The sequence below is a fragment of the Protomyctophum parallelum genome (assembly GCF_964188405.1).
Source record: "Protomyctophum parallelum genome assembly, chromosome: 5".
Lineage (NCBI taxonomy): Eukaryota > Metazoa > Chordata > Actinopteri > Myctophiformes > Myctophidae > Protomyctophum > Protomyctophum parallelum.
The window spans coordinates 17,612,719-17,638,875 of NC_139702.1; the positions used below are offsets into that span (position 1 = coordinate 17,612,719).

A 26,157-nucleotide genomic window follows, 5' to 3' on the forward strand; every position below is an offset into this window, starting at 1 on the left:
TTATAGTCATCATCATCATAGTAGGAACATGAGAGTTATATGAGTCTGTATAACTGCAGGGAACTGAGTCGGTTCTGAGTCACGGGTCGAGTCACGCAAACAGAACGTTGAACTGTCGACCGACGAGAACGAGACGGAGAAAAGTGTGAGTAAAAAAGGCTGTGACGCACCGGTGTCTGTGGCCGGTGGATACACACACACAGCAACATGGTGGAGGGGGGGGGGGTAGAGCTTTCTGGTTGTGTGTGTGTGTGTGTGTGTGTGTGTGCGTGCGTGCGTGCATGTTGCAATTGCAACGACTTAATGACACTAAAACGACTTTCTGATGGAATAAAAACATTCTTTAACATTCCAACTGTGTTAATGTGGCTAAAAACGAAAACCCCCAAAAAAGAAATGAATTGTATTTTCATCTATAACTGTATATCAACTGTGCCGACTTGTGGTTGAAATCACTGGTCTGGGACACATATGTGCTCTCTAGAACTAATAAGCCAGACTCATATCACAGTCATATCGTATCACAGTCATATCGTCTAATAAGCCAGACTCGTATCACAGTCATATCGTCGTTAATAAGCCAGACTCGTATCACAGTCATATCGTCTAATAAGCCAGACTCGTATCACAGTCATATCGTCTAATAAGCCAGACTCATATCACAGTCATATCGTCTAATAAGCCAGACTCATATCACAGTCATATCGTCTAATAAGCCAGACTCATATCACAGTCATATCGTCTAATAAGCCAGACTCGTATCACAGTCATATCGTCTAATAAGCCAGACTCGTATCACAGTCATATCGTCGTTAATAAGCCAGACTCATATCACAGTCATATCGTCTAATAAGCCAGACTCATATCACAGTCATATCGTCTAATAAGCCAGACTCGTATCACAGTCATATCGTCTAATAAGCCAGACTCGTATCACAGTCATATCGTCGTTAATAAGCCAGACTCGTATCACAGTCATATCGTCGTTAATAAGCCAGACTCATATCACAGTCATATCGTATCACAGTCATATTGTCTAATAAGCCAGACTCGTATCACAGTCATATCGTCGTTAATAAGCCAGACTCATATCACAGTCATATCGTCGTTAATAAGCCAGACTCATATCACAGTCATATCGTCTAATAAGCCAGACTCATATCACAGTCATATCATATCACAGTCATATCGTCTAATAAGCCAGACTCGTATCACAGTCATATCGTCGTTAATAAGCCAGACTAATATCACAGTCATATCGTCTAATAAGCCAGACTCATATCACAGTCATATCGTATCACAGTCATATCGTCTAATAAGCCAGACTCGTATCACAGTCATATCGTCGTTAATAAGCCAGACTCATATCACAGTCATATCGTCTAATAAGCCAGACTCATATCACAGTCATATCGTATCACAGTCATATCGTCTAATAAGCCAGACTCGTATCACAGTCATATCGTCTAATAAGCCAGACTCGTATCACAGTCATATTGTCTAATAAGCCAGACTCGTATCACAGTCATATCGTCGTTAATAAGCCAGACTCATATCACAGTCATATCGTCGTTAATAAGCCAGACTCATATCACAGTCATATCGTCATAACTCATATCACAGTCATATCGTCATAACTCATATCACAGTCATATCGTCATAACTCATATCACAGTCATATCGTCATAACTCATATCACAGTCATATCGTCATAACTCATATCACAGTCATATATCACAGTCATATCGTCGTTAATAAGCCAGACTCATATCACAGTCATATCGTCATAACTCATATCACAGTCATATCGTCATAACTCATATCACAGTCATATCGTCATAACTCATATCACAGTCATATCGTCGTGGGCGGCAGGCTTTTATTTTTTTTAATTTCTTTGTCGGCACAGTTGATATACAGTTATAGATGAAAATACAATTCATTTCTTTTTTTGGGGGTTTTCGTTTTTAGCCACATTAACACAGTTGGAATGTTAAAGAATGTTTTTATTCCATCAGAAAGTCGTTTTAGTGTCATTAAGTCGTTGCAATTGCAACATGCACGCACGCACGCACACACACACACACACACACACACACACACACAACCAGAAAGCTCTACCCCCCCCCCTCCAAATATTTTGAGTTATTTTACTTTTACCCTATAGCTAGTACTTTAGTTACTATACTTACTTTGTCGGGATTATAATTACAAAAGTATATTAACCACTTCATCCCTGTATAACTTTCGGCCTTTCGAAAATAGCCTATAATACTAAAATAGCCTATATACAAGCTCACTGATGTGATGTTTTCAAAATATACTTTTAGAGATTTTGAATTCCGGACTTTGTAGTCAAAGTCAATACCGCAATGTAGTTCTGCATTGTGGTATTTATTGATATACTTTTACTTAAAAGTGCAAAGTGCAAAAACCACCGCTGATCAATACCTTGGCCTTTCATTTCAGTCTCTGTTGCTTTACAATGAGCCCATTGGGAATGCATTGTGTGTGTGTGTGTGTGTGTCCTTGCACTGCATCCAGTGCGTGCGTGCGTGCGGTGCGGTGCGTGCGTGCGTGCGTGTGTGTGTCCTTGCACTGCGTCCGGTGCGTGCGTGCGTGCGTGTGTGCGTGCGTGCGTGCATGCGTGCGTGCGTGCCAGACAGGAGAGTCAGCCTTGAATAAGGTAATGAACTAGCTAGATGGACAGACAGACAGACAGTGGAGCAGCTGATTAGTGGTTGCTCTCTCTAAGCAGGAGAGTAAAAAGAAGAGACCGGTCCATCGGGGCCGTGTACTGAAGGATAAGGTCAGTCCAAATGATGGAGAGATCAAAGCTAGAGAGCGGTGCCGGTTCTGTGGTTCTGTCTCTTTACGCACAAACAGAAACTGTCCAAGAAGAACAATTAGAAGTATAGTCACGGCGTCTCCATTCCTCTCATTCTCTCCAGTGTTGTTTTTGGCAGCAAATTTCTATTTTAGTTTTAGTCGACGAAAACAACACTGCCTGTCTCCTCCTCTCTCAGCTCTCACTGAGCGATGGATGGGTGTCTATTTATGCATTAACGCGTTTAGACCTATATATTAGATTCTATACCAATGTATTCTAAACAGTTTTCTGAAAAGCCTCATCTCAAACTATTTCATGTCCCAGGACACCCCCCCCCCCCCCCCCCAAAATATATACAGTATGTAATCGGCCTGCACCCCCCCCCCCCCCCCGAAAATATGTTGTTCCTTCCAGCGACCTCCCAGAAAAACAAAGATTTGACTTAAAAAGTGGTTCGCTGTGAATGAATATAAATTACGTTCAAAACATTTTCACGATAAAAAAAAAAAAAAGAAGCAGATCAACAAGCTATACGAGCTTGTAGATCTGCTATTTTTTCAATAGCTAAAGTATATAACACGATGCTTAAAAGAAACACCAAAAGGGGTTCTCTCTCGCCCTGAATGGGTTAAGCTCGTATAATGGGCTCACTTTCCCGCTCAGCCATTGATTGGCCCCGGCTAGTGCAAGGCTGTGTTAATGAGATGGTGTTAGCGGATCAGCGCTTCCTGTGAAAGCAGGACGTCCGTCTCACGTTTCCTGCCGACAACAACACCCCTACTCCGTCCGTCCGTCCGTCTTCAACCTCCCTCTGTTGTTTGTTTGCTGCGTTCCATACACGCCATGTACTCTCTCTCTCTCTCTCTCTCTCTCTCTCTCTCTCTCTGTCTCTCGTTCTCCCTCAATCTGTCACTCATCCTCTGTGTCTCTCTCTCCCTCAATCTGTCACTCATTCTGTATCTCTCTCTCTCCCTCCCTCAATCTGTCACTCATTCTCTGTCTCTGTCTCTCTCTGTCTCTGTCTCTGTCTCTGTCTCTCTCTCTCTCTCTCTCTCTCTCTCTCTCTCTCTCTCTCTCTGTCTCTGTCTCTGTCTCTGTCTCTGTCTCTGTCTCTGTCTGTCTCTCTGTCTCTGTCTCTGTCTCTGTCTCTGTCTCTGTCTCTGTCTCTGTCTCTGTCTCTGTCTCTCTCTCTCTCTCTCTCTCTCTCTCTCTCTCTCTGTGTCTGTCTCTGTCTCTGTCTGTCTCTGTCTCTGTCTCTGTCTCTGTCTCTGTCTCTGTCTCTGTCTCTGTCTCTGTCTCTCTCTGTCTCTGTCTCTGTCTCTGTCTCTGTCTCTGTCTCTCTCTGTCTCTGTCTCTGTCTCTGTCTCTGTCTCTGTCTCTGTCTCTCTCTCTCTCTCTCTCTCTCTCTGTAATGCACCTATCTATGTAAAGCGCATTGGATAAAGGGCTATATATAAATGCACCGTTTACAAACGAAACATTTCAAACAAGTCAACGCAAAAAAAACGTTACGTCGTGTTTACACTGTGTTTTACAACCACGACAACTTTAAACACTATGTTATGCTTTAGCTATTTTTGAAAAACCGAAGAGCGACTGACATAGTAAACATGGCTTTTTCAGAAAACTGTCATGGATGTAGAAGAACATTTTTAGAATCTGATCTCAGGTCAGAACGGGTTAACTGTAAACGTATACCCTGACGCTCTTCCCTCCCTCCATCCCTCCTCCTCCTCTTCCTCCTCCTCATCCAATCACAGATCGGCACCGAGTGGGACGCCAAGGAGCGCATGTTCCGCAACCTGGGCGGTCTGCTGGGCCCGTTGGACGAGGCGGTGGGCATGCAGCGCTGGGGCAAGGGGCCCAACGTGACGGTCACCGTGGTGTGGGTGGACCCCGCCAACGTCATCGCCGCCACCTACGACATCCTGGTGGACGGCGGCGCCGAGTTCACGCACTACCGGCCGCCGCTCAGCGGCCCGCTGAGGCCCGGCGTCTGGACGGTGCGCGTCCTGCACCACTGGACGCCCGTGGCCCAGACCCGCTTCCTGGTGGCGCCGCTGGCGTACGTACGGCACCAGCCCATACGGCAAGGTATGAGACCCGTTATTATAGAACCAGTGTTGTTTTCGTCGACTAAAACTAAGACGAAAAATGTTCGTCGACTACCTTTTTCCACTGAAGAAAACTAAATGGAAACTAAATGAAAACTGTGCTATGATGACTAAAACTAAGACTAAATATACTGACAATTCTGTCGACAAATAAAAAGTAGACTAAAATGTTAGGAAGGGACTAGTGGACAAGAGATCCAGTATAAGTCATTTTACACTTGGTTGCATGCTGAAAATAGCAGATCTACAAGCTCACAACGCATCGCAGCGTTTGTAGTTGTTACGTCCCCACCAAAGAGTTCCAGGTGTTATTTGTAGTTGTAACGTCCCCACCAAAGAGGTCCAGGTGTTATTTGTAGTTGTTACGTCCCCAGCAAAGAGGTCCAGGTGTTATTTGTAGTTGTTACGTCCCCACCAAAGAGGTCCAGGTGTTATTTGTAGTTGTTACGTCCCCACCAAAGAGGTCCAGGTGTTATTTGTAGTTACGTCCCCACCAAAGAGTTCCAGGTGTTATTTGTAGTTGTAACGTCCCCACCAAAGAGGTCCAGGTGTTATTTGTAGTTGTTACGTCCCCACCAAAGAGGTCCAGGTGTTATTTGTAGTTGTTACGTCCCCACCAAAGAGTTCCAGGTGTTATTTGTAGTTGTTACGTCCCCACCAAAGAGGTCCAGGTGTTATTTGTAGTTGTTACGTCCCCACCAAAGAGGTCCAGGTGTTATTTGTAGTTGTTACGTCCCCACCAAAGTGGTCCAGGTGTTATTTGTAGTTGTTACGTCCCCACCAAAGTGGTCCAGGTGTTATTTGTAGTTGTTACGTCCCCACCAAAGTGGTCCAGGTGTTATTTGTAGTTGTTACGTCCCCACCAAAGAGGTCCAGGTGTTATTTGTAGTTGTTACGTCCCCACCAAAGAGGTCCAGGTGTTATTTGTAGTCGTTACGTCCCCACCAAAGAGGTTCAGGTGTTATTTGTAGTTGTTATGTCCCCACCAAAGTGGTCCAGGTGTTATTTGTAGTTGTTACGTCCCCACCAAAGAGGTCCAGGTGTTATTTGTAGTTGTTACGTCCCCACCAAAGAGTTCCAGGTGTTATTTGTAGTTGTTACGTCCCCACCAAAGAGGTCCAGGTGTTATTTGTAGTTGTTACGTCCCCACCAAAGAGGTCCAGGTGTTATTTGTAGTTGTTACGTCCCCACCAAAGAGTTCCAGGTGTTATTTGTAGTTGTTACGTCCCCACCAAAGAGGTCCAGGTGTTATTTGTAGTTGTTACGTCCCCACCAAAGAGGTCCAGGTGTTATTTGTAGTTGTTACGTCCCCACCAAAGAGGTCCAGGTGTTATGTGTAGTTGTTACGTCCCCACCAAAGAGGTCCAGGTGTTATGTGTAGTTGTTACGTCCCCATCAAAGAGGTCCAGGTGTTATTTTGTGCAAAAGCGCATTATTGGCTATTTCCCCTACCATGAGCCCTCAATGAATTGAATTGAATTGAATTGAATTGAATTGAATTGAATTGAATGGGGCATTGGGGTGTTGTGCTAATTCGCTTATTTCCATCGCTCAAAAAACTTTTTTTTTAAATATATATCCTCTCTTCATAATGTAAATAGTATCCCGAGCGGCACACTGAACTACTTATTTCGATGGAAATAAGTGAATTAGCACAAGAACCCAACCCCTATTGAGGGCTTATATTAAGGGGAAATAGCCAATAATGTACTTTTGCACAAAATAACACCTGGACCTCTTTGGTGGGGACGTAACGACTACAAATAACACCTGGACCTCTTTGGTGGGGACGTAACGACTACAAATAACACCTGGACCTCTTTGGTGGGGACGTAACGACTACACATAAAGGTAAGAAAGCCTTCTAGCACGGAATTCTCCTTTAAGGACCCCCACATGTATTTATTTCATTTATTTCAACAAAAAGTGTGTTCTGATCAGTTGATCGGTGAGCATGTGTTTATACTCTGCCACTGAGTCCAAACCAGAACAACTAACGGCAATCATTCTGTGGAACAATCGTTGCTATCGTAGACGGTATTACACATCAGCACACACAGACGCACACACACACAGACACACACACACACACACACACACACACACACACACACACACACACACACATTGAATTTGTAACGTGCTGTTTCTAATCAAGCCTCTGGGCCTCGGCTAGGCCCTGGTTGTTTGTCATCGAGTCAGCCCTAATAACCGCACGCACGCACGCACGCACTGTGTACTGTCATGGAGTCGGCCCTAATAAGCAGACACACTCCTCATTCACGCTGAATAGAGTGTTCAACAACATGCCAAAAACAACAATGACAATTAAATCAATCAGTTTAGAATGAATGGATTTAGGGACAGGACTCAGTGGCTGGCGTTAACCCCTGTAGGCCTGGCGTCGACATCTTAAAAAATAAATCTTAACATTTCGGAACAGTTTTCTGAAATACCTCATGTTTCTATATCAGTGGTGCTCCAATATTTCATGTCAAGGACCCCAAAAATCATATATGTAATCGGCCGCCGACCCCCCCCATCTGAAAATATGTTGTTCCAGGGACCCCCCCCCCCCCCCCCAGAAGCATAGATTTGAGTTAAAAAGTTCTGAAAGAATATATATTCAAGGATTTGTGCCGCATTTTCACGGTTTTTTTTCAAAAACAGCAGACCTACAAGCTCGTAGGTCTGCTGTTTTTAAAGCATGACATGATGCTTTAATTAAAACACCAAAAGGGGTTCTCCCGTCCTGAATGCTTTAAAGGGTTTTTCCTGTGAGAGAAGTCACATGGGAGTTGAAGAGCTCCGGCTGTAGAGAGCCTCCGTTTAATAATCTCACTGAGCCATGGTTTAATTATCAACACAAACAACACATGAAGTCCCTACTGTACTTGTTCCCATCGGCTCTTGTCGGGGCTTTCGTTGGATCTGCCGTGTGCGTGCGCGTGTGTGTGTGCGCGTGCACGTGTGTGTGCGCGTGTGTGTGCGCGTGTGTGTGCGCATGCTTATACAATATTCATCGTGGCTTCATGAACGTTTGTGAGGATCCTCAATACCATTATTATTATTATTATTATTTATTATTATTATTATTATTATTATTATTATTATTATTATTATTATTATTATTATTATTATTATTATTATTATTAATTCCCAGTTTTTATTAACATCCCCTTACTGTTAGACCTGAGGACGATTCTACAAAATGTCTTCTATAACTCATGACAGTTTTTCTGTTTCTATGTCAGTGGGTTTATCAAACTATTTCACGTCAAGGACCCCCAGAATTATCTGTATTATTTGGGCCGCGCGGACCCCCATCTGAAAACATGTTGTTCCAGTATCAGAATATTTGACAACATTCTGATGATATCCCCTGATACTGTATATAAACGGATTAACATATAAACATTAACATATAAACATTCTGTTGATATCCCCTGATATATAAATGGATTAACATATAAACATTAACATATAAACATTCTGATGATATCCCCTGATATTTGTTTGTTGCCAGTTCGAACCCGGGCTCCCCCAGAGTTACTGTCGAAGTGTCCTTGAGCAAGACACTGAACCCCTAATTGCTCCCGATGTGCTGTTTGGTGCCTTGCATGGTTTCCCCCGCCATCGGTGTATGAATGTGTGTGTGAATGGGTGAATGTAATGCACAATCTCTGTAAAGCGCCTTGGATAAAGGCGCTATATAAATGCACCATATAAACGGATTAACAAGAGCATGTTGTTATCCCATGTTGTCCCATGTTGGCACGGCGTGCCAATCAGTGTTGTTTTTGGCAGCAAATTTCTAATTTAGTTTTAGTCATAGTCTCTTGAATAGTTTTCACTTAGTTTTAGTCACATTTTTGTCACCTGGAATGTATTAGTGTTAGTCTAGTTTTAGTCGACTAAATGTCATACGATTTTAGTTGACTAAATCTACAGTTGATTTAGTCAACTAAAATGTGTTTTGACGGGCCTTGATGTCGTTGTAATGACATATTTTACACTTTGGTTGCATGCTGAAAATAGCAGATATACACGCACAGATATACGCGCTGCGACGCGTTGTGAGATTGTATATCTGCTATTTTCAGCATGCAACCTAGCATAAAACTGGATCTCTTGTCCACTAGTCCCTCACTAACATTTTAGTCTAGTTTTTATTTGTTGACGAAATTGTCAGTATATTTAGTCTTAGTTTTAGTCACCATATATTCGTTTTTATTTAGTTTCCATTTAGTTTTTGTCAGTGAAAAAAGGTAGTCGACGAACATTTTTCGTCTTAGTTTTAGTCGACGAAAACAACACTGGTGCAAATACATCCCGTATTGGCATGCCGTGCCAATACATCCTAGAAGTGCAGGCAAACAAACGCTATACTTTCAATAGTTGGCTGACAAAATGCAACGGCTTCCTCCGACAGGTCTGACAATGACAAATGACTGCTTGATACGGGAAAACCTTGTCCGGAATTGTATGTATGGGGCGGCGGTGGTTCAGGGGCAGAGTGGCCGGATGGTAAACGCAAGGTTCCCAGTTCAATCCCTGTGGTGATCCCCCAGAGTTAGTGTGGAAGTGTCCTTGAGCAAGACACTGAACCCCTAATTGCTCCTGATGTGCAGGTTGGTGCCTTGCATGGTTTCCTCCGCCATCGGTGTGTGAATGTGTGTGTGAATGGGTGAATGTAATGCACAATCTATGTAAAGGTGTGTGAATGTGTGTGTGAATGGGTGAATGTAATGCACAATCTATGTAAAGGTGTGTGAATGTGTGTGTGAATGGGTGAATGTAATGCACAAGCTATTTAAAGGTGTGTGAATGTGTGTGTGAATGGGTGAATGTAATGCACAATCTATGTAAAGGTGTGTGAATGTGTGTGTGAATGGGTGAATGTAATGCACAATCTATGTAAGTTCTAACAAAAAAAAACTTTGGTTTCCGGTTGCCGACCGACTCTATTAAATATGCGCGACTCATATTATTTTATTGGCATTTGGTGAAAAAAAAAGAAAAAAAAAGAAGAAGCTCAGAATGCGACCGAGTAAGACCCAAAAGGTCTTTATTAAAATTAAAATTATCTTTGATGAGACCATTGGGACGTGCAAAGTCAAAATAAAGTTTTATTTCGTCTAAAATATCACGTGCGCAAATGTTTTGGAATGCGTCATCGCGAGGAGACGCACAACACAACAGTGACAACATACAGCATGGACCTGTGCACGGTGTCTGACTGTCCACTGCCCGTGCAAAGCACCGCCACAGATCATACGATTGAGTACAAAAACATTTGAAGACATAATTAAGGAGGTGAAACCGTGCCGGTGTCGGTTTAAGTCCGCAGAAGGGAGACACGACCGAGCGGATAAATGGACTATCATCTCAGCCGACATACTCTCCCCCCCCCCACCCTGGAGCCTCTAGGCGCCCAGGCTGGGTGCGTGCTGGGCATGTTTGACTTTCGGTATCTAGCCCTGAGATGCGAGGAGGAGGAAACCCATTCGGCTCATGCTTCTACCCCGTCAGAACGTTAGCTAACGTTAGCTTAGCCCCATATGTGCCCTCTCCTCTCCCTACGCTCATTCTGTAGCTCGGAGCTACAGAATGAGCGTAGGGAGAGGAGAGGGCACTTTTTTTCTTTTTTTTTTTTTTTTTTTTTTCGTGGGAAGGATGGGTAGCAAGGATTTTTTTTAACTTTTTTTTTCCTACGGCAATGATGGATAGGCTTCTTTTTTAATAACTTCAATATTTGCCTGAAATACCATCTTTTAAATAATGAATGGTTCAAGTACACATAACACTACGTCTACATGCCCCATATGTGCCCTCTCCTCTCCCTACGCTCATTCTGTAGCTCGGAGCTACAGAATGAGCGTAGGGAGAGGAGAGGGCACATATGGGGCTAACGTTAGCTATGTTTTTGTCTTTTAATAACTAGCACTATAGCTAGCTATGTTGATGCCAGCAACACGTTCTAACTTTTTATGTCAAAACATGAGCTGGAAAGCAGAGGTTGTTTTACGTTAGGTGGGTTGTTGCTAACACCACCGTTACCTAAAACTGGATGGCCAATAAATGAAGTGTGCGTGATTTCACAATGTTTACAAGCATGAAAGATTCATGCCACCCCAAAACACAGGCGCAACTAAATAAAATAGGGGGCTTGCAAATGTAGTCTTAGACCTGCCATGATTCCACAGTTCAAATGAACTGAGTTGAAGGCAGGAGGAGGCGCAGCAGTTTGACGTGACTGTGCATTTCATTACTGTCAGAGCCTTCTAGTTACTGTAAGACAGTACAATTTACAATTTAGGCATTTATCAGACGCTCTTAATCCAGAGCGCTTTACATTAAGCAAGAACAAAAAGCATGGGAATACATCACATAAAAATAATTCATCATGAAACATGCGTATTAAGTATTCAACCAGTGTGTGGACATTCTATTCAAAGCTTTCAAATGTTTAGCTGTAGGCATGTAGACGTAGTGTTATGTGTACTTGAACCATTCATTATTTAAAAGATGGTATTTCAGGCAAATATTGAAGTTATTAAAAAGAAGCCTATCCATCATTGCCGTAGGAAAAAAAAAGTTAAAAAGAATTCCTTGCTACCCATCTTTCCCACGAAAAATAAAATAAAAAAATAAAATAAAATAAATTCCCTACCTACTCAGCCCAAAAATGACAGCCAATCGGAAACCAAAGTTTTTTTTTTTTTAGGCCTAAAGGTGTGTGAATGTGTGTGTGTGAATGGGTGAATGTAATGCACAATCTATGTAAAGCGCCTTGGATAAAGGCGCTATATAAATGCACCATTTACCATTTATCTCGCAATGTATTCAAAATGGTACGAAAATGTGTGGATTTGTTACGTGAGAAACAGCCACATTCCTGAAAAAAGGAATTCGTTGCAGCTACATGGCTATAGAGACACGTTCTAAAACCACAGTATCAGCACAGGACAATTCTTTATTTTATTAATTTTTTCTGGGTTTTTTTTTTTGGCTCCCCGGCAAGAAGAAAATCACATTCTGTCCAGTTGAATATAAAATATGTTACTTGGCATTCAGTGTGATGTTTTCAACACAGAATAACCCATTCTGGACGGGAACCCCTTTTGGTGTTTTAATTAAAGCATTATGTTATACTTTAGCTATTGAAAAATAGCAGATCTACAAGCTCGTAGCGCGCCGCCTACGAGCTTGTAGATCTGCTTCTTTCTTTTTTTTTCTTTTTCTTTTTTATCGTGCAAATCTTTGAATGCATATTCTTCCTGAACGAACGTTTTTAACTTTCAAATCTTTGCTTCTGGGGGTGGGGTCCCTGGGGGTCCTTCTGGGGGTGGGGTCCCTGGGGGTCCTTCTGGGGGTGGGGTCCCTGGGGGGTCCTTCTGGGGGTGGGGTCCCTGGGGGTCCTTCTGGGGGTGGGGTCCCTGGGGGTCCCTGGGGGTCCTTCTGGGGGTGGGGTCCCTGGGGGTCCATGGGGGTCCTCCTGGGGGTGGGGTCCTTCTGGGGGTGGGGTCCCTGGGGGTCCCTGGGGGTCCTTCTGGGGGGTGAGGTCCCTGGAACAACATATTTTGAGATGGGGGGGGGGGGGGGGGGGGGGGTCCACGGCCAAATACAGATAATTCTGGGGGTCCTTGGACATGGAAGAGGTTGAGAACCACTGATTATTGAAACGTAGGGTTTTTACAGGAAACATTTCGGCCTCAGGTCGAAATGGGTTAACAATGGCAGAGCAGGAGATTTGGCCAACAATTTAAGTAAGTGTGTGTGTGTGTGCGTGTGCGTGTGCGTGTGCGTGTGCGTGTGCGTGTGTGTGTGTGTGTGTGTGTGTGTGTGTGTGTGTGTGTGTGTGTGTGTGTGTGTGTGTGTGTGTGTGTGTGTGTGTGTGTGTGTGTGCGTGTGCGTGTGCGTGGGGATATTGGAAAGGGGAGAGCAGCCGTATAAAAAACTAAAACTGCTTTAAATAAATCAGAACCTTTTCCACCGTCCGCAGTCAGCGATACATTAACACGCCTGTAGTTACGCCTAAACGCCTTAGGTTTAAATAGAGTCTTTATCCATTACGTTACTGTGACAGTCTTGTGTGTGTGTGTGTGTGTGTGTGTGTGTGTGTGTGTGTGTGTGTGTGTGTGTGTGTGTGTGTGTGTGTGTGTGTGTGCATGCATGCATGCGTGTGTGCGTGCGTGTGCATAATGGATGCTTCAGTCCATCTATAATATATTGCTGGGACTGACACCAGGTTTTCCTCCTACATGCATCACCCGTAAAGATTTATGACGTGGCACTTCACACACACACACACACACACACGCACACGCACACGCACACGCACACGCACACGCACACACACACACACACACAGAGGGCTAGCTAGCGGGGCATGGCGTGGTCCTGGCATGGCACACAGAGTGAGAGTCTGACTCCATCTTTTTTTGTCACCAGCCATGAAAAGGACTGCGGTTTTAATGTGCTGGTGTCTGGGAGAGAGGACAGACAGACAGACAGACAGACAGACAGACAGACAGACAGACAGACAGACAGACAGACAGACAGACAGACAGACAGACAGACAGACAGACAGACAGACAGACAGACAGACACACAGACACACACAGACACACACAGACACACACACACACACACACACACACACACACACACACACACACACAGACAGACCTGGTGGAACGTATCGGTGTAGCTTTTTTAAACTACTTCAACTATTCTTTTAAACGTCATAGCTGTTGGAAAAAAAAACAGCAGATCTACAAGCTCGTAGCGTGGCACTTGGAGATCTGCTGTTTTTGTTGGCACAAACCTTTGAATATTTTCAACATTTTGACATCTCTCTCTCTCCCCCCCCTCTCTCTCCCTCCCTCCCCCCCCCCCTCTCTCTCTCTCTCTCCCCCCCCTCTCTCTCTCTCTCTCTCCCCCCCTCTCTCTCTCCCTCCCCCCCTCTCTCTCTCCCTCCCCCCCTCTCTCTCTCTCCCCCTCTCCCTCCCCCCCCCTCTCTCTCTCTCTCCCCCCCCTCCCCCCCCCTCAGAGGACACCCTGAGGCTCCACAGCGGTCCGGGTCAGAGCGGCTACATGGAGCAGAGCTTCACGGGTCTGAACCCGGTGCTCAACATCCCCGGGCCGGGCGGCGCCACGGAGCGGGCCGCGCGCCACAACGCCGCCCTGACGGGGGCGGAGCTGGAGCGCTGGCTGGACGGCCTGGTGGGCGAGCTGTGGGAGGTGGCCGGCGTCTGCTCCGTCTCCCCCTCGGGGGGGTCCGGGACCCCCTCGTCGGCCTGCCCCGTCATGCAGGCCTGCCCCAAGACCCCCTGGAGCTCCCTCAGCCCGGACCCAAAGTCCCGGCTGGCGCCGCCGCGCCCCGACGGACGCCTCAGGTAGCGCCGAGGAGGCCGAGGGGGGGGGACCGGGACAGCACGGTACACAGACAGGAGGAGGCCGAGGGGGGGGGACCGGGACAGCACGGTACACAGACAGGAGGAGGCCGAGGGGGGGGGACCGGGACAGCACGGTACACAGACAGGAGGAGGCCGAGGGGGGGGGACCGGGACAGCACGGTACACAGACAGCGCCCCCGGCTGGACAGGAGGTGGTATACCGCAGACGCGGCCCGGCGCGTACCATTGATTCTAATGGTGGTATAAACACGTTGTATGCTCGTATAAGGTATACCCTTTAATTAACGCTTAACCCATTCTGACCTGAGATCAGGCTTTGTCTCCTAGCCAAAAACTAAACCTAAGGTTTTTTGAGTGAAATCACTGAATATACCTTTAATGAAGGATTAAATAATTTATTAGTTAAACATTAAGTAAGCATAATATACATTAAGGGTTCATTAAGGGTATACCTTCTGAGCAAGTGTTACCGATTTTATTTATTTATATGGGGGGGGGGGGGGGGGTATGCTCGCTTTGCAATTTCCGTTTTTTCTCTCTACGTATTTATTTTTCATCTCGTGGCTGATTTCTTTTGTTTTTTGTTACTGTGATCAAAGCGTTTTGGGGCGATTCTGAGCTATCTATAGTTTAAACTGCTGAATCAGAGCTATGTACGGAGGGGGTGATTATTGGAGCCAGGCTTGGTATCATCAGTGGCGTGCACAGATAGACACTAGGGGGTGCTAGAGCACCCCCTGCCCTTTTGGCAATGTGCTCTTAAAAAAATATATATATATCTTAATTTGTAGTGTGTGGACCATGCGGTGACATTGATCAATTCTTGATAAAAACGCTTCTACTATATTATTTAGGCCCCCCACAATCTAAAGCTATGTTTCTATGTCAGTGGTTCTTCGATTAAAAGAAAATAGCAGATCTACAAGCTCGTAGCGCGCCGCTCGTAGCGCACCACTCTGTGGCGCGCTATGAGCTTGTAGATCTGCTATTTTTCAATAGCTAAAGCACAACATAATGCTAACACCAAAATGGGTTACCGCCCCAAAATGGGTTAAGGCAACCAGCCGGTTCAACGCGCTGCACAAGGTGCCCTTTTTTTCACTTGAGCACCTGCCCCTCTAAATGTCTGTGCACGCCACTGCTTGGTATCATCATGGCCACCAAACATGGCAACCCGGCACAGAGGTCATCTGAGTGTAAAATTAGATTAGTAGAGCGTAGACAGACTCTGGCACAAGGCCAAAGCTGGGCTCAGTCAGAAAAGGCCTCACGTTATATAGATTAGATTGGATTAAATACAAGGACAAGTATACGTCTGGGTATAAAGATGGAATCGATTGTGCCTCCTGGGGGGTTTTATAAAAAAGAAGACTATTTGTATAGCTTTTAGAAGTCACCCCAAACGGATACAGTGTGTCGATGTATAACTCAAGCGCAGTATAGTATTCTGTATCAATTAATGCAAATATTCCTCAGTAATGGATGAAAGCGTTTTTACATAAAAGCATCAACAGTCCTCTTTTAGTGCAGTGTAAAAATAAACATGTGAGTCCGACCCCGTAGGGTACTGTACGCTGTGTGTAACCATGCGAGTCTGTGGGTCCCTTAGTTATTTGTTTTCCTACATTTTTGTTTTTAATTATCATAAAAACATCCCCCCCCCCCCCAAAAGCAGTAGTGAAAATAGCCGATCTATACAAGCTCACAACATGGCGCGAAGCGACACGTTGTGAGCAGATCGGCTATTTGCACTATTTGCACTGGTCCCGGGGCTAGAGCAGTGGTGCACTATGGAATGGGAGCTAATTTATATTGTAAAATCAACGGGGTCCGTTTGGTTCCATTTGTACACTCTCAGAGTTACAGACCCATAAGGGTCCGTTTGGTTCCATTTGTACACTCTCAGAGTTACAGACCCATAAGGGTCCGTTTGGTTCCATTTGTACACTCAGAGTTACAGACCCATAAGGGTCCGTTTGGTTCCATTTGTACACTCTCAGAGTTACAGACCCATAAGGGTCCGTTTGGTTCCATTTGTACACTCTCAGAGTTACAGACCCATAAGGGTCCATTTGGTTCCAAACTATAATTTTGCTGGGGACCCCCTGGAACTCCCTCAAGGACCCATGGGGGTCCCCGGAACCACTGATCTATTGGCTTACAGAAGAGTGCATTAGAATGGAAAGCCAATTAAACGAGTAATTAAAAGAAATATAACAGCAAAGACAAATTTCTGAAAACAGAAAACGGTGTATTTTAGATGCATCCTTTTTAATTGGCAGGCTTTAGGTGCATGCCTTTCAAGAAAAGTTACACAAACATTAGTTTCCCTCAAGAAGGCATTGCTTTTGGTGCACATGCTGAAAAGTGCACTTTTAATTATTATTATTAAACGCATGGCTGTTGTCAGCAGTTGAATTCTTTTTTTAATAATTTAATTATCTGGAATAAATACTAGATTGCGTTGATCGATATGCTGCTGGAAAGGTTTGTGACCGGCTGAGCTAGACTTTATCGATACATCACAGCAGTGGCGTGCACAGATAGACACTAGGGGGTGCTAGAGCAACCCCTGCCCTTTTGGCAACCATGTGGACCATGCGGTGACATTGATCAAATATTGATAAAAAACACTTCTACTATATTATTTAGGCCCCCACAATCTAAAGCTATGTTTCTATGTCAGTGGTTCTTCGATAAAAAAATAGCAGACCTACAAGCTCGTAGCGCGCCACTCGGTGGCGCACTGTGAGCTTGTAGATCTGCTATTTTTCAATAGCTAAAGCACCAAAATGGGTTCCCGCCCCAAAATGCGCTGCACAAGGTGCCCTTTTTTTCACTTGAGCACCTGCCCCTCTAAATGTCTGTGCACGCCACTGCATCACAGTAAACTCACGGGGAAACTCGGCTCACATTTATTTTTTTAATAAGAAATGTAAGAAACATTTCCAATGTTTTGTCAGTGCCTGAACACAAGAAGATATGTTACGTGTGGCTGGGGCTAGTCGTCTGCCCGCCCGCTCACTGCAGTGCTAAACATTATGGTTGTAGTCGTTTTCAAAATGGTCCAAATAATTTAAAAAAATTAACATTTTGGGGGATTTTAGTAGATGCTTAATGTGAGCTTTTTTAAGGGTTCTAAATTCAGAGAGGATTCACTTTGGGCCGTTGGGAGATAAAATGTTTAGAGATTACCTGTAAAAAAAAAAAATGTTATTTATGTTGAAACAAACGCAGGTTGTTATACTTTATACTGTATAGGAAATCAAGATTGATGTGGGAAAACTTCATGCCTAAAACAAAACAAAAATATCTCAAGCTGCGAAATGAAATCGTCAATTTTTTTTTTGTCAAAATAACACTGATGGTTTTACTTTGTGGTCAAATTGTCAAATTATGTTGTTTCTCATTCCATAGTTTCCTTTTTTTTTCTTTTTTTGTGATGACACTTTATGTTGCAAGAAGTCTCAAAACAATTGTGTGAATGGAGGTTTGAGTCGACTGGAATCCACGAGTTGCTATTTATTTATAAGTTTATATAAATACAGATATTTTTAGTCAATGACTAAATAACTACCACGACGCTGCCTTGGCAGCATGATAAATATTTTTTTTGTAAAGAATGCTGCCTTTATTTACAAAGGCCAATAAACTCCCCCTAACGTATACTTGTATATCCTGTCCCCCCCCCCCCCTTTCTACAGCCCACACATCACCTGTGTGTTAGTCCGTTGTCCTCGTCCTGTCCCACTACATTCTTCTTCTCATGGTTTTCTAAAACGTGGACCGTTTGCCATGAAGCGCAATTATTGGGGGAAGCTGACCCCTGACCCCCGGGGTCAGCGGGGGTCAGCTACCTAACAACCTCACCAAACAGTGAAGTGAACAAGTACTCTCTTCACAGAGAAACACCATGGATGGACAAACTCACAGAGAACACTATGAAACCATGTCTGTCCTCACAGAGAACACTATTAGTCAGGATCAAATCTGGGAATTAATTCCTTGCCAGTACGTTTCTCCACCAACGTGTTTGTAAAGTTGTCTAGCGGTAACACATCTCACAAACACTGAAATTCTGCTTCCGTAGGGGAATCTGTGACAGGTGCTGAAAGTCGGGGTGCCATTAACAACCAATATGCAGGCCAAACATTCTTTTATGCTTTAAGTAGCAAACATTTTCGTGATTCTGAATCCATTGGAAGCATTTGTTTTGCATGAAAAACACACATTAATTGGGCTAAAAAAACAACTAAAAAAGCCATAGCCGTGGCTATAGGTTGTTAACACTCTTATTGCCGAGCGTCATTTGGAACCATTTAATCGGTGCGCCCAGCGATTTGCAGCTTCAGAGCCCGTTTCAAGGTGACACGGCGCCATCTTGGTTAGTGCTAGATATAATATGTAGCATGTAGCCGAAAGACCCCCCGAGAGGATCGACATACCGGAGGTATGATTACGCCTAACGCAACAAGCGACGGAACCGCGATGAGCCAATGGTCAAAAACGCAATATTTTGTTAGAATTGGAATCATTGATTTAGATCAAGAGTTATTCACATTTTAAGATTTTTTTAACCCATCCACCGTCTAGCTAATGGTACCCCCAACTTTCAGCAGCACAGATTCTCCTACAGGGAAACAGAATGTCAGTCTTTGTGAGATGTGTTACATACATGACACCTTCACAAACACATCGGTGAAGAAAAGGTTAGGTAAGGAATTTATTCCCAGATTGGACATATCCGTGACTATATGGACAAACACACAGAACAACATGGTCAGCTTTTGAAGACATGCAACTGTGCTTTTTTTGGGCGTACTTCTCAGTTGGAACAGCAGTGAAACGGTAACGTGACGATAATGTTCAATGCTGTGAGTGACAATTATGTACAATTTCAAGTGAATATCTTTTATCTCGACTGCAGACAGACGTTACCGGATCGCGTCCAAAGCACCCATTCAATTCAGTGTCTACATTTCAAAGTACCTTTTGCTGCCAACAAGACAATCTTTTGAAGTTTCAAAGACACGTTCAAACCTCTGCGTTGCTATACTATACTATAATGATACATCCCACGAGAGTTTATATGGTCAGACATTTTGTTTTAGTTTTTGATCTATGTGATTGTCTTACAGCTGGCTGCCAACGTCAGCAAACTGAATGTTTTAGCAACGAGCTAATCATCATGAATCATTTCTGTTAATTCGTGTCGAGTTCACCTTGCGTCTTCACGGTTATCAGGAGCCGACACTTCTCCATCCTCGACTGTGCTTTTGAAGGAGAGTTATGATTCATTTCCACCTCTTATCTCACGAGAGCTCATCAGAATTATTCATATACGGTATACTCGCTATTCTGAAGTTCATTGAATGGTCATTTGAAGAAAAGGATGAATTCAATTAAATGTAACTCAATGTTGAAAGTCCTATTTTATAAAATACAAAAAAAAAGAAAGATATTAACAGTGAAGAAAATGTACATAGATATTTTGTATTGAAGAGAAACATGTTGGAATTTGAAAAGGTAAATGTACATAATATAAATGCAGTCGTTGACAAACTGACGATGACTATGGTGAATTTTAGAGTTTATGAAGTGTCAAAGATTATTGGGCACAGAGTGAATTAATTAATGGTGTTTTTAATGATATAAGTTGTAATGTTTTGGACAGATGAGTGACAGCCATGTCATACAGTATACTCGCCTTTGAGGAGAAAAGAAAACAGGGGTGCACCGATATGGAAATGCTTGGAACGATACCGATAATGATGTCCAAAATATCAATTTAGACAATACTGATATACCGATATATATGTTTATTTAGTTTTTAATGGTTTTATTTCCCCCTTTTGTGCCAGGCAAACAATTACATCTTCAATAGAAGAAATAAATGTTCCGAATCCATACAGCTTGCCGACTTGGTAGGCTGCAGATATCCAACACACAACATGTATGTTTATCAACAACATAAAAATGGCTGTCTGAATACTAAAATAAAAATAAAATAGACATATTATTATTGCTTATAACTGCTGTAATGTCATTTTTATTTGCCGATACCCGGGCCTCGGTACCCGGGCTCTCTTATTTTCGTTCGCTTCTGCTAAAAAAAAATGAAAGCCTGATCGGTGAACCAATATTCTGATCATATATCGCGTATATATATACCGATATTGACCGATAACGGCAAATATCGTCCGATACCGATATGTGGATCGATACATCGGTGCATCCCTAGAAAAAAAAAGAAGAGATCTCAGGCCAGATCGTTGTTGTTCTCGCTGGAATGTAATTGTTGGGCAATGTTGCACAAACGTCTCTGAAGTGACGTTCCCCCGTTGGTTTTCTGGGGGTCTCTGAAGTGACCTCTGTGTTTTCTGGGGGTCTCTGAAGTGACCTCTGTGTTTTCTGGGGGTCTCTGAAGTGACCTCTGTGTTTTCTGGGGGTCTCTGAAGTGACCGTTGTGTTTTCTGGGGGTCTCTGAAGTGACCTCTGTGTTTTCTGGGGGTCTCTGAAGTGACCTCTGTGTTTTCTGGGGGTCTCTGAAGTGACCTCTGTGTTTTCTGGGGGTCTCTGAAGTGACCTCTGTGTTTTCTGGAGGTCTCTGAAGTGACCGTTGTGTTTTCTGGGGGTCTCTGAAGTGACCTCTGTTTTCTGGGGGTCTCTGAAGTGACCGTTGTGTTTTCTGGGGGTCTCTGAAGTGACCTCTGTTTTCTGGGGGTCTCTGAAGTGACCTCTGTGTTTTCTGGGGGTCTCTGAAGTGACCTCTGTGTTTTCTGGGGGTCTCTGAAGTGACCTATGTGTTTTCTGGGGGTCTCTGAAGTGACCTCTGTGTTTTCTGGGGGTCTCTGAAGTGACCTCTGTGTTTTCTGGGGGTCTCTGAAGTGACCTGTGTTTTCTGGGGGTCTCTGAAGTGACCTCTGTGTTTTCTGGGGGTCTCTGAAGTGACCTGTGTTTTCTGGGGGTCTCTGAAGTGACCTCTGTGTTTTCTGGGGGTCTCTGAAGTGACCGTTGTGTTTTCTGGGGGTCTCTGAAGTGACCTCTGTGTTTTCTGGAGGTCTCTGAAGTGACCTGTGTTTTCTGGGGGTCTCTGAAGTGACCTCTGTGTTTTCTGGGGGTCTCTGAAGTGACCTGTGTTTTCTGGGGGTCTCTTCTGAAGTGACCGTTGTGTTTTCTGGAGGTCTCTGAAGTGACCGTTGTGTTTTCTGGGGGTCTCTGAAGTGACCTCTGTGTTTTCTGGGGGTCTCTGAAGTGACCTCTGTGTTTTCTGGGGGTCTCTGAAGTGACCTCTGTGTTTTCTGGGGGTCTCTGAAGTGACCTCTGTGTTTTCTGGGGGTCTCTTCTGAAGTGACCTCTGTGTTTTCTGGGGGTCTCTGAAGTGACCTGTGTTTTCTGGGGGTCTCTGAAGTGACCTGTGTTTTCTGGGGGTCTCTGAAGTGACCTGTGTTTTCTGGGGGTCTCTGAAGTGACCTCTGTGTTTTCTGGAGGTCTCTGAAGTGACCTCTGTGTTTTCTGGGGGTCTCTTCTGAAGTGACCGTTGTGTTTTCTGGAGGTCTCTTCTGAAGTGACCGTTGTGTTTTCTGGAGGTCTCTGAAGTGACCGTTGTGTTTTCTGGAGGTCTCTTCTGAAGTGACCGTTGTGTTTTCTGGAGGTCTCTTCTGAAGTGACCGTTGTGTTTTCTGGAGGTCTCTGAAGTGACCTCTGTGTTTTCTGGAGGTCTCTGGAGTGACCGTTGTGTTTTCTGGGGGTCTCTGAAGTGACCGTTGTGTTTTCTGGAGGTCTCTGGAGTGACCGTTGTGTTTTCTGGAGGTCTCTGGAGTGACCGTTGTGTTTTCTGGAGGTCTCTGGAGTGACCGTTGTGTTTTCTGGGGGTCTCTTCTGAAGTGACCGTTGTGTTTTCTGGAGGTCTCTTCTGAAGTGACCTCTGTGTTTTCTGGAGGTCTCTGAAGTGACCGTTGTGTTTTCTGGAGGTCTCTTCTGGAGTGACGTTTCCCGTGTGTTTGCTTTCTGGGGGGAACTCTGTGCCTTAGCTAACTTTTACGCAAAATCCTTCTGTATTCATTTTTAGTTTTACCTTTTTGTTTGTTTGTGAAGGAACAACAACAAGAAGTCTGTCCATGGTACAGTAACACCAAAAAGAGAAGATCTATGCTGTTGTATATAATATGTCACGCCGTCTGTCTTATTGCCTTTTAGTTTAGTTTTGTTTTATCTCCTTTGGACAGATTATTTTTCTTTTGATTTGTTGGCTCTGTTTTTTTTTCTTTTGTCTGACTGCTTTTTTTGGGAATAAAATTCTCTGGAACGAATCAAATCATTTGAGTGTGTGACTGTGAGTCATATATACTTTCTATGTGTTGCATCTTGCATGTCTGTGTGTTATACAGTATACTGTGTTAGTCGAGATTTATTTTCCGACAAAATGTATTCACAGCTGACCACAATGAATAAACATTCAACTGCAGAGCCATAAACCCATGAAAAGATATTGTATCTATACTGTATGTTAGAGGCAATGTCTCGGATTAACTGTATATTAAACACCAAATTATTCTTTTTAGCTTACAGCTTCCCCTCGGCGATGCATATATACGCAGCTAGATTAATTATCTGATAAAACCCACGACAGTGGAATCTGTGATAACAAAAGGATCAGTGACTAACGATGCCACAACCATGAACAATAATGGCAGTGTAAAGCGGTATTTGGCATATAGGGGACTCCAGGGGACAGATTACCCAGCATGCTTCTCAATGTGTTGCAGTCTGCACATGAAGGGAGACACATTCATGACACAGTCACAGACACAGTCACAGACACAGTCACAGACACAGTCACAGACACATTCATGACAACACAAGAATGGATCCAGTGGTGGTAGAATTACTCACATTCTTTTTTTGAGTGTGTAACCACTCCCTTATGGAGCTATGTGTGTGGCTGGGTGGGTGGCTGGCTGGCTGGCTGGGTGTGTGGCTGGCTGGCTGGGTGTGTGGCTGGCTGGCTGGCTGGGTGTGTGGCTGGCTGGCTGGCTGGCTGGCCGGCTGGCCGGCTGGCTGGGTGGCTGCAATGTAGACTGCATTGTGCAATGTAGATGTAGATGTACTCTGTTAAACAAATTAAAAATTTACTGTAGTAATGGTGCAAAAGTATTGGTATCAAAATGTAGGCCTACTTAAAAGTTAAAGTATTAATTCATTGTGCAGAATGTCCCATTTCACAACTTCAAAATGCATTACAAATACATCATTTGAGAATAGCCGATCTGCGATTTGTAGATCTGCAGTTTTCAAAGAAATATAATATATATAGAGCGGAACTGGTTAGTGTGTTTTGTAACAATAATCAAAATATAATATATAAATATATAAGTCTTCATATTTCTCACCCCTGTGTCAATCATCTAATGTGATCCTGGGCTCTACACACCCTCCACCAACCTAGTCCCCATATATGGGGGACAAGGGGAGACCAACCTAGTCCCCATATATGGGGGACAAGGGGAGACCAACCTAGTCCCCATATATGGGGGACAAGGGGAGAGCAACGGACTTGAACTCATGCTTCCTTCATGCCTGAGTGTCCAAGTTGCTCCTTTACACCTGACAGGGGGGAGTTTCCCTGGTTGGACGTAGCGCGTGGAAGGAACACGTTATTCCAACCAGTTCCTTTCCCCTCCATCAGGCTGGCCAGGGGGAGACAGTATTTATAGACAGGATTACTACATGTTTTTTGTGAGGGTACCTACCCTAGGGGACACGGGGAGAACATGCAAACTCTACACAGAAAGGCCCTTTCGCCAACCCCGCCTCGGGTATGGGCACTGATAACACGGAGGAGAGAACACGCCGCCAGCACCCACAGCGTCCCCAGCAGGAATCGAACCCAGGACCTTCTAGCTGTGAGGAGACAGCACTACCAACTGTGGCACCGTGCCCCCCCCCCCCCCCTTGATAGGCTATTTTAACTATTGTATATTTTTAAATTATTATTATATATAGGTTTCCACCTGACAGCAGCAATAATATGGTTCTGTATCTGTCAGTTTGAGCAGATTCCATTCAAATTGGCTACCATGACTGCCTATAAATTCCACAGGCCTGGGGTATACAACCTGACATGGCGGGGATATGAACCTGTGAGACCTCCATGACACTGATGTTTAATCAGTGGCATATGTTTAAATAACTATAATAAAGGATACATTAAATATAATATCGCCTGGTGCGATCGTCAACAGCGCCGCCTGTGTCTGCTTGCAGTAACAGCAGCACAGCCTGCATGCCTGTCACTCAAGACGGCCGTGGCCACGCCTCCATCCCCTTTTAAGGGAAAAAGGGCAGTGTTGTTTTTGGCAGCAAATTTCTATTTTAGTTTTAGTCGTAGTCTCTTGAATAGTTTTCACTTTTAGTCACATTTTTGTCATCTGGAATGTTCTAGTTCTAGTTTTAGTCGACTAAATGTCATACGATTTTAGTCGACTAAATCTACAGTTGATTTAGTCGACTAAAATGTGTTTTGACAGGCCTTGATGTCGTTGTAATGACATATTTTACGCTTTGGTTAAGATCTACAATCTCACAACGCGTCGCAGCGCGACGCGTTGTGAGATTGTAGATCTGCTATTTTCAGCATGCAACCCAGCATAAAACTGGATCTCTTGTCCACTAGTCCCTTCCTAACATTTTAGTCTAGTTTTTATTTGTTGACGAAATTGTCAGTATATTTAGTCTTAGTTTTAGTCATCATAGATTCGTTTTTATTTAGTTTTAGTAAGTGAAAAAAGGTAGTCGACAAACATTTTTCGTCTTAGTTTTAGTCGACGAAAACAACACTGGAAAAGGGAGGGACGTTACAGCAGAGAAATGAACCAGAGAACACATTACGGGTGCGTTCGGATTCTCGCACCGGGAGCGCACTCGCCTATTAGTTTGCATTGCACAGTGCGCTCATATGCGCTCAGTGCGCTATTTCCTAACGCTCCCTACATACAGGTCTTGTTTTGAATTCTTAATTCTGTTTCGAACGACACCAACGAAAATCTAGAATCGGTTTATATTTTCGTTTTAAATACCTATTTAAAGCACAGCTCAAGACCCACTTCTACAACATTGCTTTTAATTTATCTTTTATTTTTTGTTATTCATGTCCTCACTTATTGCATTACTGCTTGTTTTTTAATATCGTTGTCTTGCTTTTCTTTTTTTTATTCTCCATTGTTCTGTAAAGCACTTTGCACAAAGCACAAATAAAGTTTTATTATTATTTATTATTATTATTATTATTATTATTATTATTATATGTTTTAATTTACCATTTATATATTTGACAAACAGTTTTCAGAACACCAAACCAGTATTCTGAATACTGTTTGTCAAATACGAAATTAGAATTCAAATACACAGACCTATAGGAGGTCAGGGTACCTTATTAGTAGGCCTAGAATTGGCTTGTTTAATCTGAATCCAACATTATATAAAACATATATTTAAAAAAGATATATTGTTTGTTCAATTTGAATTCATAAATGTATGCCTAGAATGATACATACCAATAACATTTTAAAACAATATTATAAACAATATCAAACGTTAAAAGTTGAGTCATATAGGCTATAGGCCTTATTTAAATGTCATTCAATACAAGAAATAAATAAAAAATAAAATAAGTGCGTGTGCGTGCGCGTCTTTGCAGTAGGAGCGTGAGGGGAGGGCTTGAGCTGCGGTGGGATCCATAATAACGCACGTGCATGTATTTAAGTCATCAGATCGTGCACGGCACGCGCCA

At 43.6% G+C, this 26,157-nt stretch overlaps 2 protein-coding genes across 2 annotated transcripts in view; one reads left to right on the forward strand and one right to left on the reverse strand.

Moving 5' to 3' along the window:
• Nucleotides 1–14,349, forward strand: part of LOC310858241 (xylosyltransferase 1-like) — a gene marked incomplete at its 3' end in the record, with an annotated part of 175,794 nt that extends 161,445 nt beyond the window's left edge. Inside the window, exons 11-12 of the mRNA XM_083764349.1 lie at nucleotides 4,591–4,924; nucleotides 14,000–14,349. Of these exons, the coding sequence (XP_083620475.1) occupies nucleotides 4,591–4,924; nucleotides 14,000–14,349 (684 nt within the window). The remainder of the gene's footprint in view (nucleotides 1–4,590; nucleotides 4,925–13,999) is intronic.
• The window catches only part of rps15a (ribosomal protein S15a), a 619,775-nt gene that overhangs the window by 493,217 nt on the left and 100,401 nt on the right, over nucleotides 1–26,157 (reverse strand). The gene's annotated exons all lie outside the window — the stretch shown is intronic.